The sequence below is a fragment of the Nematostella vectensis genome, chromosome 12 (assembly GCF_932526225.1).
Source record: "Nematostella vectensis chromosome 12, jaNemVect1.1, whole genome shotgun sequence".
In the NCBI taxonomy this organism is placed as follows: Eukaryota; Metazoa; Cnidaria; class Anthozoa; order Actiniaria; family Edwardsiidae; genus Nematostella; species Nematostella vectensis.
In genome coordinates this window covers 12,019,321-12,039,131 of record NC_064045.1, presented here as the reverse complement: position 1 = coordinate 12,039,131, position 19,811 = coordinate 12,019,321, and the positions used below count along the sequence as shown (strand labels likewise).

At 39.7% G+C, this 19,811-nt stretch overlaps 2 protein-coding genes across 4 annotated transcripts; one reads left to right on the top strand and one right to left on the bottom strand.

Annotated features, from left to right (window-relative positions):
* Positions 1 to 537: 537 nt before the first annotated feature.
* Positions 538 to 19,776, bottom strand: LOC116604845. Of its 3 annotated transcripts, none has more exons than XM_048719765.1 (6): positions 19,170 to 19,776; positions 10,583 to 10,670; positions 5,070 to 5,261; positions 4,276 to 4,464; positions 3,089 to 3,337; positions 538 to 1,962 (listed from the first exon to the last, which is right to left on the bottom strand). In XM_048719765.1, exons 1-6 carry the CDS (start codon positions 19,188 to 19,190, stop codon positions 698 to 700), a joined length of 2,004 nt encoding a protein of 667 aa, XP_048575722.1. In that variant the 5' UTR covers positions 19,191 to 19,776; the 3' UTR covers positions 538 to 697. The 3 variants fall into 3 exon arrangements, with proteins under 3 accessions (XP_048575722.1, XP_048575721.1, XP_048575720.1); XM_048719764.1 differs by lacking the exon at positions 19,170 to 19,776 and adding an exon at positions 11,962 to 12,003; XM_048719763.1 differs by lacking the exons at positions 10,583 to 10,670; positions 19,170 to 19,776 and adding an exon at positions 9,180 to 9,951.
* LOC5499029 lies at positions 12,602 to 14,237 on the top strand. The gene is made up of 4 exons (XM_048719767.1): positions 12,602 to 12,958; positions 13,100 to 13,157; positions 13,372 to 13,496; positions 13,861 to 14,237. The coding sequence occupies exons 1-4, from the start codon at positions 12,868 to 12,870 to the stop codon at positions 14,070 to 14,072; spliced, it is 486 nt and encodes a 161-aa protein (XP_048575724.1). The 5' UTR covers positions 12,602 to 12,867; the 3' UTR covers positions 14,073 to 14,237.
* Positions 19,777 to 19,811: the final 35 nt, after the last annotated feature.

The window sequence follows — 19,811 nt, the reverse complement described above, 5'->3', positions numbered from 1 at the left end:
TCTCCCTTCAACTGCGTCAGACGAAACCAAGCCTTATTTGGAAATCGGGACAAAAGCAGACTCGTCCCCAGTGTTTTCTCGGCCGTAAGAAAGATGGAAGTCAATTTCAAGATGGCAGGGTTACTCTCCGCTCTCAAAATAAACCGCCATTTAAAGCCGCATTGTCACCAGTTTACTTCCGGTCGATTACGTAACAATATCCGATGATTTTTAACTGAGAACGCGAAAAATATTTAAAGCAGTGTGTTTATTGGAAGTTTCTTTGAGGATATGATTGATAATTTAGAGCGGATGGCCTGTTTAATATCTCGGATTTTAATAGATTCTTTTGTCTTTTAACGGTTGAGGTTTCCGTCGGACCTCCGGAAGTAAACTGGTGACAATGCGGTTTTAAAAGACTCTCTGATGACAAGGTTGGAGCGCTAGGATAAGGAAAAAAGAAGCCGCAATTTGTAATAATCATGGTAACATGTGGCTTTGTAATGACAAAATGCCACCCCGCAAAGGCAGGCCCTTTTCAATCTAGTTGGCCATTTATAGATTGCGACAGCTTTGTTTATTACAAATTGCGATAGCTTTGGTTATAACAAATTGCGTCAAGTTTATTACAAATTGCGAAAAGTTTATAAAAAATTGTATTACAAAATGAAACGTCAACATCCTACAGTCAAATAATCTTGTTGCGTCAATTCTTCCCCTACTTACAATAGCAAAATTTCAATAAGTGCACATACGTTTCACTGACGCAAATTGACTGTTTTCCATACGCGTCAACTCTACTGATCTCGCCTTTAAGAGAAGGTTTACCATTGTTTAGTTTGATGGATGCTTCGTAGAACCCTTCATTAGGTGAAGTAACGAATTGGATTTGGTACAGAGTATCCTTAGCCAGCGTATTCACGGCTCTGTCACCGTTTTTCACACCACAGGAATCACATTTATCATCCACGAACGTATCTGCAAAAAGCTGAAGTTTCTCGTTCGGTAGCTCTTGTTGGGCGTTCTTTATCTCTTTCAATTGCAGTTGATGACATAGTCTTTTCACATCAGCGTTAAGCTCCAACAATGTATTGATGTGCTTCACTACAAAGTCTGCTATTTCCTTTACTATTGAATCATCTACTGAGACTTTTTCGAAGTTCAAACATGGACACCAGTGTTCCTCCACACCAGTGCTCGCGCACGTTCTATTCTTCGGGTCAATGAGTGTAAACAGACTCTGGCCCGTCACTATCCCTTTTGGCAACGACGGATACGATAATAAATGCTGCAATGAAGCATAAATATCAAACGGAGACGTTAAAACGTGTGAATTCTGCTCAAAATTCTTGTAAAGTTCTGGGAATTTTTCCGGGAACCATTTTGGGAATGTAACTGACATGTGAGGTAGTCTTTCTTCGAGCTTCCCTTGGAGGGTCTTCCTCAACTCACCAAACCGTGCCCCATGATCACCAAATACAAAAACAATAGTGTTATTCAAATGATTCTCATTCTCCAGGGTTTTAAAAAAATCAACTAAATCTTCGTCTGCATATTGGATACCATTTATGCCCCCGTGAGAAATCTGTGACTGAATCATGTACATAAATTTAGGGTTCTTTTTATAGGTTCTGAAAAGGCTGAGATAATAGCGCAAGCTGACAAGATGGTACCGCTCGTTGCCGACGCAGAATTCCTTCTGAATGTGCTTGTCTCCTTCGATCCAGAAATACCTCCCGTAATGATCGGTGGGAGGATTTTCGAACCCTTTTAGTCGATAATTAAACGTCCCCAGACTTGGAGAGTCTTCAGTGTATAACGTAGCGTATCCGTGTTTCTTGTAATCCTTGAAGATAAACCGCCAGTCATCCACGGGTTTGGCATTCGCCATTTTGCGTCTGGCCTCAGGTTGCTCTGCCTCGGCAATCCCAGTGAGCATTGCGGTCACCTGTGCCGTTGTTCCATCGCCTACAATGGTGTTACCTATGAAGAGGAATAAAGAAGAGCGATCAATAGAGGAATGATGCTCATCACCCAAGCATCTCCCACATGGAGAAGATGATCGCCAATAGATATAACAGCAAGCAAACCACACTTCGAACATAACACTGAAGAGGACGAGAACCGAAAGCACTTGGAGCATTGTTGCTCAGACTTCTGCAGGAAAGGTAAAGAAAGACACAGTCATCAAGAGCTAAAACCTATTCTAATACCTGCGCCCAAATCGAAAGGATAACTCCTAATAATAGTAGATTCGGTGTGATAACGAAGACGCTGCTGAAGTTCGTAGCTAGGGGTTTCGGGGATTCAGAAGAAGTACCCCATTCTGGCTCGGATCCAGGAAAAATTCTGACTTGTTTACGAATAAAGGGCTAAACACTGAATAAAGACATGTAGCTCATACTAGCTGTAAACATTTGATCTGTTTACGTAAACAGGTGTAAATAGGTCTGGATCACGCCTCCGCGCAAATGATAAAAAACGAGAATCACGGTGGACTGTTTGTGTTGATAAATCTGCCGCATTGCCAATGCCGATGTTCGTAGCTTTGTGTCGCGATGCTCACGGTGGTTTATGCTGATGGCAATGACTTGATGTTAATGATGTTGTCAGTGCTATTCCTGCTGCTGATGATGGTGAACTGGCGATGGTGTTGATGAAATTGATGGATGTAGACAGCGATGAGAATGCTAATTAGCGGCGCTGATGTTGATGATAATGTTGCGATGGGTATATATAGTGATAATTATAATGATAATGATAGTGCTGCTTCAGCTGCTGCTGCTGATGATTATGATGATAATGATGATGGTGGTGGTGTTGGTGACGATGATGGTGGTGGTGGTGGTGATGGTGGTTGTGGTGGTGGTGATGATGATGATGATGGTGGTGGTGGTGGTGATGATGATGATGATGATGGTGGTGGTGGTAGTGATGATGATAGTGATGATGATGATGCAGGTTAAAGATGATGATGTTGTTGTTGATAATGATGATGGTATCTATATCATACACGTCAAGTACCATCATCAATGTCCCGTGGCTCATAACGGTTGTCTATTCTTTATTTCTTGACCTTTACAAGGCAGTATATTAAGAACGCCCTCACCTTTTAAGAACACAGTGGGTAACGTTTTCATGTGTGCAATGCTCTTGGGCATTTTTCTTTGGAAGTTGGCGGCGGAAGTAGAATCGAACATGATCATGCAAACGCTGACCGGTATGCCTGCAGTCACTGGTCTCTTCAGGACTTCCGGTTTCAGAGCTGTATTCATGTGAACTTCGGTAACAACGTCTTGCTTTCGTTTGATGTCAACGCGGATGAAATCCGTGTTGATTGACACTTCAGAAGTGAGACCTACCAAACAAGCAGGGAATTAAAGAAGGCTAATCACGCCGCCATATTATGCTCCCGCTTAATGGCGAGTCACACAAAGCATCCATTTCCATCGGCTAATTCAAGCAAGTAACCAAGACATTTTCAATCAAATATCATTAATAACATATCAGAGTTCATTCGTAGATTGTTATTTTGAAGTTTCCTTGCGAATAAACAGCTGTATTTTCAATGATAAACAATAACAAAGGAGTGAACGATCGAAGTTTTTAAATACAGAAAATAGCATAGAAATAATGCTATAAATAATAATAGTAATAATAAAAGCAATGATGATTGTAAGCAGTCATTGGTATCATATAGATGAAGGATATTTTTTGACGACTCTGTAATAAGAAATAACACTTTTTGGCGGCCAAGAGAGGGGGAGGGCGCGCAGGCATAATTATTATGTCTAAAAAAGGGAATCATTTGACGTTCCTTTAAAAAGAAATGACCCGATTTTGGCAGCCAAGGGGGAGGAGTCACTTACAAAACTAGTCGTCAATAGAAAAAAATATCTTAACCCCTTGAGTCGGCGCCTCTTTCATGTCTAGACACCATAGAGCAGCCTGCTAGCCTGCTCTTATTTGGGGTTATTTGGAAATGTTTTGTTTTCGAATATTGGGAATTCTGTGGAGAGCATGAAAGCCGAGGTGCGCTGGGGCGAGGGTGCGATCCACAGAATTCCCAATATTCGAAAACAAAACATTTCAGAATAACTCCGAATGAAAGCTGGCTCGCAGGCTAACCATAGAGCAGCAGAGCTTCTTGCCAGTCTGGATTTACTGATAGGGGAGAGGTCGGGGAGGGGTCGCTGCCACAGGCGTAAATAGAAAAAAAAAAAATGAAATCCTTCAATAAGAAACGATCTTCTTTTGGCGGCAATGGGAGCGCGCGCCTTGCGGGGGAGCACTTACCAGGTCGACTTATCATCAAGTCAAATGCTTCCGTGCAGTTTCGGGTCATCGCAAGAGGTTCGTTGTCTTGGGGTGTGCTCATGTGATACTTGGGGCTCAGACACAAGTTCTTGTCATCCTCCAGACTCAGTTTGCCGTCGACTTGGATGAACCGAGTGGTACAGTTGTTGCCAAGCGACACGTTACCTTCTGCAACAAACAACACACAATGTTTTCTAGGATATGACAAAATAGCGGCTGAGATAGAGAACCTCTTTGAACCCTGAGAAACTTGTAGGTAAATCATTAAACACGAGGTTCCGCTATACAAGGGAAAGCTCCTCCCATCCCCAGGCTCAAGAACAATCAGTTATCAATCAGCCGTCAATGAGTCAACATGTCAGAACAATTGCTTTGAGCACTAAATTCAATTCATATTCTGAACCAAACTAAATAACATTACTAGACTTGTCCACCTTAAAAGTTTTTATTAATCGTAAAATAATGTGATACCAAGCTATGTGCGCTATCTTAAATATGAGCTTCTTCATCACAGCACGATAATAATTATGCAGATTCGATAGACTATGGATTGCGCACAGCAAACAACAGCAAATAACAAATTCATCAATCCGTTAGCACAGATGCCTTGTTACTTGTGCAAAAAATGTTTTATTCCAACCGACTGTGGCTAAGAAATAAGTATTTTTACAAGGAGTTACCGGGTATCGACTTCATGGCGTTTCCCCAGTTTGTGAAAGGAAACAGCTGCGTACACAAGGCTGAAATATGACGTCATCGCCAAAACCACCTACCTGTATCACTATGGAGACAATATCCGCTGGCCACATGCTTGATGACTCCTGTGGGCTCCATAGTGAAGAAGGTTCGCTCGAAACAGCAGTCTCCGTGTAGCAGGACTTCCGCACCTTGTGGAGGCTGGCTTGCCCCGCCGTACGGGTGGATGCACTTCTTGCTCGCACGATGTACGATACAGGCCTTAGTACCTACAGGTTGAAACCAATTAGCGGTCGTATCTATATGGTCTATCCGGAGAGATTAGTCTGCTAGCCGGCTCTCTGGAGACTCGGGATTTCTGAGGAAGTAATTCCACAGGAATCCCGTAACTCCGAAAACAGTAATGGCTAGCAGGCTGCTGAGAGAAGGGTCTGGGCAACAACTACCTGAGCAAAAGTAACACTATGTGGCCAAAAAAAATATCGAATTCACTTTTGGAAAATATATGTATACTACTAAAGGTGGGAGTTTCTCTTGCTTTTGTGCGTTTAAATTGTTTGAATTGCTGTAGTTTTTTGTGTGTAGTGGATGAACATAGTTACTAACATGTGGTGCGGCGACCGGCATGCTACTTTATAGTTGTTTCTAGAGAACACACATAAAAAGACACAGGAAATGGTAATCGATCTAGATTATGTTGTTGACAACTTTCAACTATCGTATTGATTTTCATACTAGTCCAATGCTCTGACAAATTTTATACACGGCATTGTTCACTGTTTTACCGCGTTCTCTAATCGCTCCAGTGGCCTCGATTGTTTCAAACAATGTCATGCATAAATTTGTCAGAGTATTGGACAACTTTTATTTTGTGTTACCGGCTTTTTAGAATGTATTCACTTACATTGTGCCACATTTTCATCAATAAACTTAGGGATATTGCTGTGATATTACTTTGGTAGACTTTTTAAAGATATGTTATTGGTCAAATAAGATTTAAAAGTTTTTCGAAGAGGTGCTCTGCAAATTTGTTCCACTGCATCGATCAATTTTCAGGATGACTAAACTCTTTTATGTAACTTTCGATTCCTTGATTGCAGTATTTAAATTCGAGAACATTTTTGTTGGGAATGAATACTGCATTTTAAATAAAAAAAAATAAGTTAAAATAACTAAGATTAAATAAATAAGTTGTCATGGAGAAATCTACAGTCATAGTAAAGTTCGGCTGTCAACGCAGGCTATTTTTAGTGCAGCACGGGTGCAAAAACATACCAAAAGGAACCCTTATATGAACCTCTCTACATAACTTGCCATATCAAACCTGATGAAACACAATAATTTCCTTTATCTGCTTTCTTTTTTCCATTTCCTTTTATTCTTACGTTTTGAAATAAAAACGGGCCGTAAGCAGGCGGTGATGACAAGCTATCACTCCTGTTTCGATTGCCTCGAAATATCTATCTTGAGTCTACGAGATTGTATCTTAAGTTTAGAAAAGTCCAGACCATGAACCGAACGAATTACTGTAAACAATTATTTTTTTGGGTTAGTTGTTCATTTCTCTGTCTCCTTTTTATGACGTCTATGACCACTTGGATGGGGGAGGTACCGGCTTTTACTTGTTTGCTGTTAGAAACTGAAGACTTTACAAGATGTGTTCCAAGAGAGAAACCACAGCACCATATGTCATGTACACATCTATAATCGTGTCTGTTCATGTACGTATATATATAACCGTTTCTCTCGTCTGCTCACATGTATGTTCACATGTGAATTGGGGCTTCGGTACGCACCCATATTTATATGCTCCTAAGACGGCATCCCTTACGTAGTCCGACACTATCAGCCATTGCAAGTTTTTGGAGCATTCTGAAAAGGGCTTAGCCAATGGGCGTCCGAGGAACGACCCCCCCCCCCACCCCCCACTGGTGTTGTTTGTTACCCTTGCGCCACCGTGACTTATGACGTAATGTTTACAATGTTGCTCAGGCTACCGATGTCACACACTAACTTGTTACACTGCTAGTGCGCATGGCAAGCTACACACGTGATTATAATGATTGACAGTATACCAACCATTTTTGAAGTGAAAGTCTTAAAACGTACTAAAACCTAATTCTACCAACGGTTAGGTCTGAAGACTACTTAGGGTAAATCCTGTGCGAACTCAGACCTAACTTTCCTTCCTTCGTTAAGAATTATGAAACGAGAATTGGTGGCCAAATCCCGAACTTCTGAACCGTAGCAGCTAAAAGGCTAAACTTGGCGACTTTTCCTAAAATCTATCTGCGGACGTTTTGTTGCCATTGACATGTCAAGGAGACGCTCCATGTCACCATGGCAACCGTTTTGTCAAACATAAGTTTCACAAAAACTAAAAAGTAGTGAATTATTCATATTTTGGTCCTGTTACTCAGATTTTATTCCGGCGCTCTGTCCTTGAGGAACATGAAATGAGCCAGATGAATTGCAAATTACATATGGAACAAAAGTATAAATTACCATAATTACTTTCACCTCGTAACGCTCAAAACTTACACAAAACAAGTAAAGTTAAAGGCGTTCTCCAATTTTGTCCGTATAAACGTTAACAAATAATGAAATTATTAATAGCTGTGCACAACATAGTGGCATCATTTGTGTGGTTTTATTCCTCGATTTTCCATAATAATGAAATATTCAATATTCATGAGAAGTGAGATCTAAATGTTTATTTAGATAGATAGATGAGATAGATAGACAGATAGATAGTTTATTGTACCACTTGCAGATTAATCTGCAATTCCGCACACGGAATATAAATACTAACTTACATAAAATACAAATAATTACATGACTTGGAGAAATTCTACAAATTTAACAGTGACGAAGTCCGCCAGCCTGTTAGTGTTGCAAAGGGCGGGTACGATCTTTCTATCTGATCTTAAATTATATTGGTGTAGTGGCTTTGTGGTTCTCGACGAGGCAATCTGATGTAATGGATTGTCCCTACGTAAGCTTCTCATGAACTCTTTGCAGAGTTCGACTCTTCTGTCCTTTAGAGATCTAATGCCGGCCTTCATCAGGCAATCGGAGTATGGTATCCCGGGAAAGATGATCTTAAGTGCTCGTTGTTGAATCCTCTCAATAGCATTAGAGAGAAATTCAGTGAGGTTAGAATATACTGGGGCACCATACTCTAAGATTGAGCGAATAAGGGTGCAGTATACCTCGACAATGTCTCTTACATGCACACCTGATCTTTTCAGTATTCTGATCGCGTACATTCTTTTATTCGCTTTTTTGATGACGTAATCGATGTGGCTGGTCCACTTCAAATCGTCGGATATATAAATACCGAGTAACTTAAACGATTTGACGCATTCCACCGCCATGGACCCGACAAAAGGGTATCATAATTGTATGTGATTCAGAACAACTTGTGCTTGGTATGATAACAGTTCTACCAACAATCATACCCTAGAAAATGGATACCACACACCAAAAAATAATTTAAGATCTATTTAAAAACGCCTGCGAGGGAGGCTTGAAACGGTGAGAGTTTTTGTCATAACATTCCACGTCCGCCATTTTGATCGTCATAGCGCGCAATTAAATGCGAATGCGCAACAGCATAGTCGCTTGTTTAGAATACAACGCCAATTGGACATTGCACCTTGATGCACAATAAATACAATGGAAATGCAAATAAATACAATGGAAATGTAAGTAAGTTTGGATGTGGCCCTGAAATTCTAGATTTTTTTTTGTATAAGTTGATAAACATATCTTGGGCATTTATAGTCTCGATGAAGTCTAATAATTCTACCGCCAATCCAGAGTTACGGACAGCGCCATAGAAACGATTTCGAATAATTATAAAAAAAACAAACAACGACAACGACCAAATACCGCAAAAAGTCACATGCAACATTTACTCGCATACGGGGCTGTATCTCGAAATAAAAACATCCCTTTCATTATAAGCCCAAGTAACCTGAGGCAACTTTACATAAAGGGTGGACTAGAAAGACGTTTTGCTTGGCTAAGCTCCAGAATACCCGTCCACTTATTTGCATTTTCCATGTATTTACTGCCTCGTTCTATAGAAATCGAGGTGTGAAGTCTCTTTGTTAACTCTTTGTGGACGGGTGTATTCTGTAGTTGTAAACTGCAGAATACACTTTCACTTATTTTTTGCTTACCGGGTTTGAGCGGTAATACATCGTTTGTTTGCTCCCTTTTGTTTGGCACTTGAATTGGGCTCGAGACGATAACGTCGAAATCGTTTTGTGGGGGCCTCGAAATAATACGATAATCCACCGTTATTATATCATCTCCTTCTACAAACAATGTGCTATTCTCGAAGCTTGAATAACTTCGACCACATTCCAACTTTCCTAAGTCTTTTACAAAAGTTTTCACAGATTCATGGTTTGCGTCAAGCTTCGGTAATTTACAGCGAGGCGCCGGTTGTGAAAGAACTTTTGTAGAAATTGTGATATTTTTCTCCTTTTCCTTCGCCGCATTCAGGTTATTCTTCTCCTTCCGTAGGCTGTCTAGATACTTTGAAAACTTTTCTAGATTGTCCGGGTTTTTGTCAACTGTACTAGCGCCAAGGGATTGGACGTTTTGAATGACCCTTTCCGAGGTAACTTCTCTTTGCACCAACAATACGTAAATAAAAAGAAGAGATACTAGCAATGTGAATAGCGCTAGCTTTCGCCGACGAACATTGAAAAACCAGATGAGCTCCCGGCTAGTTAGCATGACAGTAAAATAAGTCCTAACTCCGTTTCCAAGAGGGCCGCGTCCAATATGTGCCGGGAATGCTATCAATCATGCCCCCAACAAATGAATTCGCATAAATTTCCATTCACATGCGTGCACAAATCCTGGATAAACAACCCTCTCGCGCAAAGCTTTCTGGGAAGCTAATGCAGTTATGTCAAAAACATAATTGCAAAACCCAACCTCGGTATAAGGGTAAATCTTCCATTTTGCAGTTATGTCAAAAACATAGTTGCAAAACCCAACCTCGGTATAAGGGTAAATCTTCCATTTTGCAGTTATGTCAAAAACATAGTTGCAAAACCCAACCTCGGTATATAAGTGTTCTCTATATTTTGCATTATTTTTTTTTCCTGAGAAACAAAATTGCAAAATGCTTTGATCCTCTATAGAAGAAGTTAACTGCGAAATTTGCAAATGTGTTTTATCCTTTTTTCTTGCATAGCATTGACATTTTTAATGATGTTTTGTCATTTATCACAACATAAAAATCAAAGGCTCTCGGAGCCAACTCGTGAATTCAAATAATGCGGAAAGCACCAATAGCCAAATAGTGCATTAAGTTTTGGTTCGATTCTCATATTTAAATAATGCGAACCGTTTAAACCAATAGTCAAATAATGCATAGAGTTTTAGTTCGATTATCAAATAATTTGAAAAGTTTCAATAGGTTATTCAAATAATGCGAAAAGTTTTCATTCGAATAGCAAATAATGCGAATAAAAGTTTTAATTTGTAAGTAATTTCATGCGTGACACGCAACATTAATTTTGACAATGAAAACGCGCCATAACAAAGGACTAAAAAATATACTTACCGAAGTCCTGAGATGCGACATGATCAATTTGGTCGAGGCAAGCAAATGCCCCAGCATTTGGTTGCATAAAACTCGTTGAGAAAAAAAGCTATTTAAGAAAAAAAATCATTTTCAGAGCAAGATTTGGAATGTACACAGAAATGCTTCAGACGTGATTCCTAACAATAGTGAATTACGAATATTTTGAACATTGAACAATAGAACAACTACAATAGATAACAATAAATTTAATAGAAAGGTAAAAATATAGGTAGAAATAGGTAGAAGGTGGAAATATTCATTATGTTTCGATAGACTAAGGCCTAAGTTCAAACGTCCTAGTTCAAGTACTGAACGTAAAACACTAATTGATTATCTATGTATCAGTTTGTCTTTCAGTTTGACTATATATATATATGTGAATTAAAGTACAAAAGTTAATCCAGACACATCTGAGTTTTCGATTCTCGAAACTTGCCTAGTGCAAACAAAGAGCAACAATGGCGCGTTATTTTGAGCCCGTGTTACAAGTGGCCAGTCCAAGCGCATGCTCCTGCAAAAAGTCACCCTGTTCTCCCGCAAACGCGTCAGTTGAACAAGGACACCACAGAGAAACGAACCCTGCGAGCTGCGGACTTTGAAAAGTCGAATACTGTTCAACTGTTTATGTTTACTGCGTAGATTACGTCGTAAAAATGCCTATTACAACAGCAAACATTTCGCATGTTTAATTTAATACAATAATTAGACACCCAAGTTTCCCCAACGAGCTAGAGAACAGCGTTTATGTTACAAGGAAAGAACCACGCTACACGCCCTGTGTATTGCGCAAACCAAACAAATGTTTGTAACTTGCTCTAAAAAAGAAAAAAAGAAGGAACGAAAAAAACACACACTTGTTTAATCATTTAGACATTCTGAAGACGTGCATAGGATTACTAGCAAGAGAAAAACATTCGAACATCTTTGCAGATCTAAATCTCGCGCTATGGGTGAGTGGTTTCCCCTAAGTAGAGCCTGCAATCGTCGGATGTCGGTCAGCATCTGCGCGCATGGTCATACATAATAGTCCCTTGGTCACAACATGGGCAAACGCGACGAAATGTTCGGGTATCGAATACAGACTCGTACCCAGTCGTTATTTGCTGTTGCGCGAACATCCACAGGAATCCTGAAGCGAAGACGGACAAAAAAATAACGACTGGCAGATTGCAGATCCAAAATGGCGGACGAAATCGGCGAGCAAAAATGTTAAGAATTTTCACAGACGAAGAAGGACCTATCCATACTGCATTTCTTGCCTGTAAAATTCCATGTGCACATGACAACTGCAGAAATAGCCTAAATACTTTCCTGGAGTTTGGAATTCGGCGTAAGATCATGTGCGAATAGTGACTTACTCGCTCTAGAGATCTTCTAGGGAACATAAAGACAGTTGGTGCTCGAATTTTATCTCTGAAAGTGTATATTTGTGATAAATACAATCCAACCAGAGCAGTAAGAGTTCAAATGAGTGCTAGAACATTCAGACCATCCAAATTCATTTCATGAAATGATGTATCGAGCTCACCAGTGTCGTCCGCCGTCTTGGGTTTTACGAAACGAAAATATCGTCAATTGAACAGGGAACCACCGAAAATAAAACTAAATGGTTTACAACGAGTGTGTATAGGTAGGCCCTTGTACCACAGGCTTCCCATCCGCGTCAGTGAAGGATTTCAAAGGACATACGAATTCACGCAAATAAACATCTATGAGTTATATCTTCATGCTCTATTCACTAAATAAACTTAGTTGGGATGTAGATGTATCCGTCTGTGGTGTTTTTTCTTCCCAAGAAGCTCAATTTTACGAGTTTAGAGCGATATAACTTTGTCTCGGATTCTGAGTCAATACTAAGTATGTTAATAAGACAAGGCTGGCAACTTTATTCTGATTACTTCAGCTTCAGCGCGATTTTCTGTCGGATTTTAAGCAGTACGAAATCACTGACACCGGTACAGGATGGAAGAAGGGTGGAACTATGAAATCCTTCATTGACGCGGGTGGGAAGCCTGTGCTTGTGCACAAAAAAAGTAAAAAAAAAACGTTCATAAAAACGCTGCTTGCAAGATATTTGAAAAACTTGCAAGATATTTCCTGAGTTCTGCCAGACGTCAAGCGAATTCCGACCCCGAAACCGCATCCTGACCGTCATGCAACGCGCGGCGTCTGGGTACGAGACTGTATCGAATATCATTAGAGACTTTAAGATCCGACGACGGCGGGGTCTACGACGGCGGGCGGAAGTGGCGAATAACACTTAAATGGATTCCCTCGCGCGGTTCTTGACAAGCCCTTGCCGTAGCCGGTCTCTCTACAACGCCATTCACAGTGTTTTGCCGTCGCACAGACAACGTAAGTTTTCAAAGTTAAAAAATCACTTTATTTCCTCGATAAAAGTCCTGAAAATTGTCACAAATTGTCAATAAACTATCCTCAATTGTATCTAAGAGGTTGAGGAAATAAAACAATCACATTTTTTTCCTTTGTTTACAGGAAATTTCCACATGGCTAATCAAAATTCAACGAGCGAGCAGGCGGCGGAAAAGCAAAAGTAACTAGATTGGAAAATTCTATGTTTTAACTGATGAACAAGGTTGTTTTGGGGATAACAATCGTATACAAGATTGTGTATGGGTAGAGTGGTACTTTATGAAAATATTGTCTTTGCCGCTTAATTTAGAAAAAAAAATAAGAGGATACATTTGACTAAATAATTGTTTCGTATGCATTTCAGTTTGTTTACGTTTCTTTTCTTAACTCTTCAGACCCTTTGAATGGTCCGAAAAACACGACGAATGCCTTATACAGAAGGTACTAACTCTCGAACCATTCAAGGAAAAGAAGAGAGGCATAGAAAGGGGAAGAATCTGGGAAGAGGTCTCAGAAAATCTAAACTCAGAGCTTTAAAAATCATTCTAAGGCACGAATATACGAGCTATAGTAGTGCCCTTGCCTCAACGTCTCTCCAATTTTTGTCTGAGAGAAGGGATGAAGCATGTCGGAAATTTATGGCAAGAGCTAAAACTGTTGAACCCTTAAAATCTGTGGTTAATAACATGACAACTGTCCAACATGGATATAATTTGAGATCAGGAAATGAGAAAATAATAGGACCGCAAGCTAAAACTTGTAGGTTTAGAGATTTTGTGACTGTGCGCTATTGTTAGTTTCTGTGTGACGACCTCTCACTTGTAATTCAGCCATGATAGCTGCAATGGTGTAGAAATAAACATATATTATTATTATTATTATTATAAACTCACTGCGTGTGCCGGTTTTTAAAGTCAACAAGAGGTCGGTACGAGAGCGTTTCCAGCTGCTGAGCGAGAAATATAAGAAGATGAGTGAGGAGCGGAAAGCATCAGGCATAGAGACAGACCTGTCAGAGGTGGAAAGAGGCTTAGAAGAGGTTACAGAGAAGGAAAAGGAAGTGAGTGAGCAGGGCACGGCGAAAAAGCAGCTGTGAAAAAAAGCAAGCAGAGGAGATGAGGAGGAGGGCGATGGAGGGGATGACGAAACGAAAGCGCGAAGGGAACGACCTAAAAGAACCAAAAAAGTCCCGAGGATCCGTTAGAGATACAACGGAGTTTCTCAAAGAGAAAACAAGTATAATGAAGGAGTTAAAAGAAAAAGAGCTGGAAATACAGGCCAGAAATGTGGAAGCTCAGGAGAGGGCTAAAACAACAACAGAGCAACATGCTACAAGCTATGCTTCAGCAACAACAAAAACAAATGCAAGCAATGGTGCTCCAACAGCAGCAACAACAAATGCATCTCCTTGCAAGACTGTTAAACAAAAAGACTAGTATACCTTGGACCATTTTTTTTACTGTTTGACTCTTTTCAACTCTTTTTCATATATACCATTGTGTATATTATATACTATAAGCATACTATATTTCTTAACTATTATTATCATGACATAATTTTTATACTATTGCATGTACAACTTGTATTAGGAAGAAAATGTAGAAAGTATTTACAGTACAGTATTTACAATTTACAATATCTACAATTTACAGGCAAGCATTTCTTGCCCTTTCAATAAAACAGCCCAACTTTACACAAAATAATATTAATGACTGATAGAAAAAAATAGATCTTTATCTTCAAAAGCAAATGAATACTCGTGTGTATATACAGACAGCTTCATGCTGTTAAGGATCATGTATGAGTGAGTAAGTGTGTAAGCACATCACTGAAGATGGTACCAAAGGCCAGCGTCTCGCCCAGCGGTTCTTTTATGTCTGCCACTACAGGTTAATAAAGGGTGGTAAGAAATGGGACTTCCTTATCTGAATAGACAAGGGGTTCACAGTCCCCAATGTAGAGAGCCAGGCTTTTTCACCTCTGAAAAATGTCAATTTAACTTGACCTCGATAGGTTTGAACCCTATGGCCTTCTTGCTTGAGAAGTGAAGCATGTACTACTAAGATTTTGCATCACTCTCTAAATGATGTAATGTTAAAAGTTATGAAAATAATAATTTATGTTATCAAGCAAAGTACTGTTGCAAGGTTGGAGGATCACAGTTAAAAAAATCAGATGTCATATTCCCGTACAGGCAGGTCAAAGCATTCCTAAATATGGCAGAGACTAAATACATTTTTCCAACATAACTTAATAAAAACTTGAGGTTCTTCTTGAAATCCAAAAATTTAAAAGAGTTAAGAATACCTCCAAATAACCACTCTACTGACGACCTTACAGCACTCATGCCTTTATTGAATGCCTCCATTTGTTAAACCTCCTGCCCCATTTCTAAATGGGGCCTGGAGGTGGACACGCAAAGGATAGGCAGGGTCTCCATAAAGGGCCATTGGCTGCCCTGTTGGACCAAATGCATGTTGTTGTAGACTTTGAAGCAGGCCAGAGTCTTTTAACATCCCTGAGTCATGCTTTCGGCCCTCTGTGAACATGAACATTATCACTATATTACAGTATATACTTTATGCATGTGGATGATATGATTATCATGATCATTACTACTACAATAATAGTTGCAATAGTGATGAGGATTATAGAGGATGACGGAGCTACAAACCATAAATCTTCAAAAATGAATATAGCTATACCCCCCCCCCCTCCCTCTCACCTCTCCACAATCTTTTTTCGTATAATCACCCCCTAGGTAGTCTTACTGACAAAATCCTTTAATGTTATTTATTGCCCATTTGTATAGTCTGCAAAACTAGTTGGGGATCAGAGGATTTTAGATTAACAAGCATAAACATCAAAAGGCTGCATAATAATATTTTCTTTGGGAAAAGAAAAAAAACATGATAAAGAAAAAGACATATTTGATAACTTACCTACTGGGCAGTACATATATTTCATTTGGGACTACTACGGACTGAAATTTAATGGCATGGACACGTTTATGTCCATTTATAAAAGATGCGTTGATGTATGCCTGGCCTGCATATCGGCCAAACTGTCCCATCGACGAAGCAGAAACAGTTGTCCAGTGGGCTTCCCTTGTTGTCCCTCTCGAGCCTGGCGAAAAGTTGCCATGCTCGTTGAATGTGAGAGAAACCGAGCGAAAAAACCTGCAGCCGTCTCAGAGAAATCTTAATGTTTACATTTCGCCTGACGCGGCAACGTCGGTCCCAGTCCGCGCGCCCACACAGCCCGCCGTCGTCGGATCTTAAGGGTGTACTGACATCTGTTGCTAAGGAAAATAGAATATAGCATAAAAGCTTTGTAGAAAGTTATAAGGGTCTGATATTTGCCAAGTTGACCACCACAAGTGTGCTGACTATTATGATGATGTTACCCAGTGGCGTCATAATGTGACGTCAAAGATACAGATAAAAGCAAGCAAATATTTCAAGTAAAATTGCTCGAAAACAAATATTAAATAGGTTTTATGAATCTTGAGGGAGGGCGCATTAAGCCAAGCATACTTTTAGAAATGATTGAGTAATTGTTTTTTAACGTCCTGAAATCCATATTATTTGATATAATTTTGGTTTCTGTTAGATTAAAACTAAATCCGTGCTTGGCTATATGAAGGAGAATTTTATAAAAAGGAATACAGAAAAATATTGCGTTTTGAAATAACTTGGCAACAAAAAAAGCTTTTTTTTAGAAAACGCAGAACCGGAAGTGAAACAAAGCCCGAGCGTGCTATTCAGCCTACTCAGACACACTGATATCTCACATGATGAAATTGAAATGAAGTTTAAAAACAAAATCCAATAGTGTTTCTTGGTATATATACATTAAAGGAACGACATCCGTCATGTCATGATTAAAATTGAAAAAGTATTTTAAAATTCTGATATAGCGCGCTCTACTTTGAAATTAAATTTTCAGTGCGTGCGCGAGCATTCGGTGTTTGCAGCGCGCGCAGGTAGTGAAAATTGAAAACTTTGGCTTAAAAAAGGTTGGCTTGACTAAATCTTCTCTGAATCTTCGTTTTTACAAAACATTGGAAATATCATCACCCGAAAAGGCTGAGATCAACTTGAAGTCAATTTTTGGGAACTTGAAATGCATATTTTTATTGCTTTTACTTCAGGAAAGCTTGGAATGACGAATTCCGTGTTATGTATATGGCTCAACGCCACCAGCGTAGTAGTGTCGTTACTGAGCAACACTAATGTCAGTACACCCTTAACACATTGACCCCTCAACCGGCCTGTACAGGCTTTGGGAAGTACCCACAACCCAAAAAGTTCATAAATTCAAAATAAACACAACAAGATGAAGATTCTCAGGCATCAGTCTAAGGGATAAATGGTCTTGCAGATATGCATCCAACCAAGGTGTTGGTATCTACTCTTAAGCCAAATAATAGCACAGGTTCTTTGACAAATCTCAAATCGGACAAGGAGAGAAAAGCAGAATCACCCCTCTCAATAAAACGCTCAAAATACCACACAAGGGAGAGAGATCAGCAAAAACAGCTCAAGACACAAATAGATACCTTTATTCTGATCCTCCAGGTACATTTCCTTGGCCTCAAAACACAATGTCCATTTCTTGAAGGATTGTACAACCACGAAAATATCTTTACGTATTGCAAAGCATTCTGGGAGATCCAAGGAAAAATTCACGAGGGGAGGGCCAGTCAACACTCCTCTCCCCAAAGTCAGATGGTTTTTTAGAAGTCTTTTCACCCCGAAGCCAAACAAATCAATTCCAGGTCATACAGACCCAGAATAGCAGTGTAAACAATTTTGCAATCAATTTGGTTTCAGAAAAGACAGCATTTAGGAGAGCTGTGGTGATTCATTAGAAAATTATTTTCTCATCCGGGCAAAGCCAAACAAGAAAAAATCATCATGAATCCACCTTTGCTTGCAAATATCCATAAGCAAAGCACTCAATTATGCCCCAAAAGACTTCATGATGTCCTGAGACACTCTCCTAATATGCTCATAGCTGTATTTTTGATGAAAAATACAAGCAACCATCAACTTGTGCTGGCTTCAGCACAACGACGAGGGATTAAAAGTGGGGACCGCAAAGCACCGTTGGAAAGCTTGGATACCGCTGACTAGGTGCAGCTGTGTTTGACTTTGACGGGCTGTATAAAACTCAGAATAGGGGGGGAGGTATCTGTTTTCAGTCTGTTTTTTGTAAAATTCAGCTCCAAAAAAGCCAGGAGTCGATGGGTTAAGGTCTCTATTTATTACGAGTGGGGAGGAGGTGAACAGAGATGATGGAAGAAAATCACCAAAACGGTCATGAATCACGGCTAAAACGGAACCAGATCATTCCACGACAACAACTTCAATTAGTTGGCTTTATAACAGATATATATTCAGTACACAAATTAAAGATAATATTCGATACACGAACATTTCGTCTGATTTGCCCATGGTCACAAGCGCATGAAGAAAGAAATACACTGCACCTGTACATACACATGACACCATGTCAATATAACAACCCGTGAAAATGGACAACTTTTAGAAGCAAAAGCTGCTTGCGATTTTAATAATTTGTAAGAATATAAATGATGATTAAAAATCGCGTGATTTATCCATATTTCCCTGTATTCAGTAGAGATAGACGAGTCTAATGTTTTTTGACACTAGAACTGCCATTTGGGAATTGCCATTTGCGCAGGTAATGTATTCTAAAATAGGTGTAAACATCTACTTCAACACGCAAATGGAGTCCTACTATCAAAACCTCTTCATATTTCTAGTGAATGCAGAAAAAATATTCCACTTGTATTCTTACAAATAGCAAAAAAAAAACTCATAAGCAGCTATCGGTCTGAGAACTGTCATTTTCAATAATCACCGTAATTCGTATCCCACGCCCGATTTGAGTATTTATATATATATTTTTTTGTATAAGTTGATAAACGTATCTTGGGTATTTATAGTCTCGATGAAGTCTAATAAGTCTACCGCCAATCCAGAGTTACAGACAGCGCCATAGAAACGATTTCGAATAATTATAAACAACAAACAACGACAACGACCAAATACGGCAAAAAGTCCCATGCAACATTTACTCGCATACGGGGCCGTATCTCGAAATAAAACCATTCCCTCCCGAGGCAACTGTACAAAAGGATAAACTAGAAAGACGTTTCGCTTACCGGGTTTGAGCGGTAATACATCGTTTGTTTGCTCCCTTTTGTTTGGCACTTGAATTGGGCTCGAGACGATAACGTTGAAATCGTCTTGTGGGGGCCTCGAAATAATACGATAATCCACCGATATTATATCATCTCCTTCTACAAACAATGTGCTATTCTCGAAGCTTGAATAACTTCGACCACATTCCAACTTTCCTAAGTCTTTTACAAACGCTTTCACAGATTCATGGTTCGGGTCAAGCTTCGGAATTTTACAGCGAGGCGCCGGTTGTGAAAGTGTCCCTAGAACTTTGGTAGAAATTGTGATATTTTTCTCCTTTTCCTTCGCCGCATTCAGGTTATTCTTCTCCTTCCGTAGACTGTCTAGATACTTTGAAAACTTTTCTAGATTGTCCGGGTTTTTGTCAACTGTACGAGCGCCAAGGGATTGGACGTTTTGGATTACTCTTTTCAAGGTAACTTCTTTTTGCAGCAACAATACGTAAATAAAAAGAAAGGATACTAGCAATGCGAATAGCGTTAGCTTTCGTCGACGAACATTGAAAAACCAGATGAGCAGCCGGCCAGTTAGCATGACAGTATAATAAGTCCTAACTTCGTTTCCAAGAGAGTCGCGTCCAATATGTGCCGGGCATCCTATCA

What these genes read in the sequence shown, in the direction of transcription:
- LOC116604845 (XM_048719763.1), bottom strand. Translation starts at nt 9,744, where the DNA reads ATGCTAACTAGCCGGGAGCTCATCTGGTTTTTCAATGTTCGTCGGCGA. An exon ending in TTGTCTCCATAGTGATACAG is followed by an intron (nt 4,465 to 5,069) that starts GTAGGTGGTTTT and finishes TGTTTGTTGCAG; the next exon opens with AAGGTAACGTGTCGCTTGGC. An exon ending in ACCCACTGTGTTCTTAAAAG is followed by an intron (nt 1,963 to 3,088) that starts GTGAGGGCGTTC and finishes TCCTCTTCATAG; the next exon opens with GTAACACCATTGTAGGCGAT.
- LOC5499029 (XM_048719767.1), top strand. Translation starts at nt 12,868, where the DNA reads ATGGATTCCCTCGCGCGGTTCTTGACAAGCCCTTGCCGTAGCCGGTCT. An exon ending in TTTGCCGTCGCACAGACAAC is followed by an intron (nt 12,959 to 13,099) that starts GTAAGTTTTCAA and finishes CTTTGTTTACAG; the next exon opens with GAAATTTCCACATGGCTAAT. An exon ending in CAGGCGGCGGAAAAGCAAAA is followed by an intron (nt 13,158 to 13,371) that starts GTAACTAGATTG and finishes TTAACTCTTCAG; the next exon opens with ACCCTTTGAATGGTCCGAAA.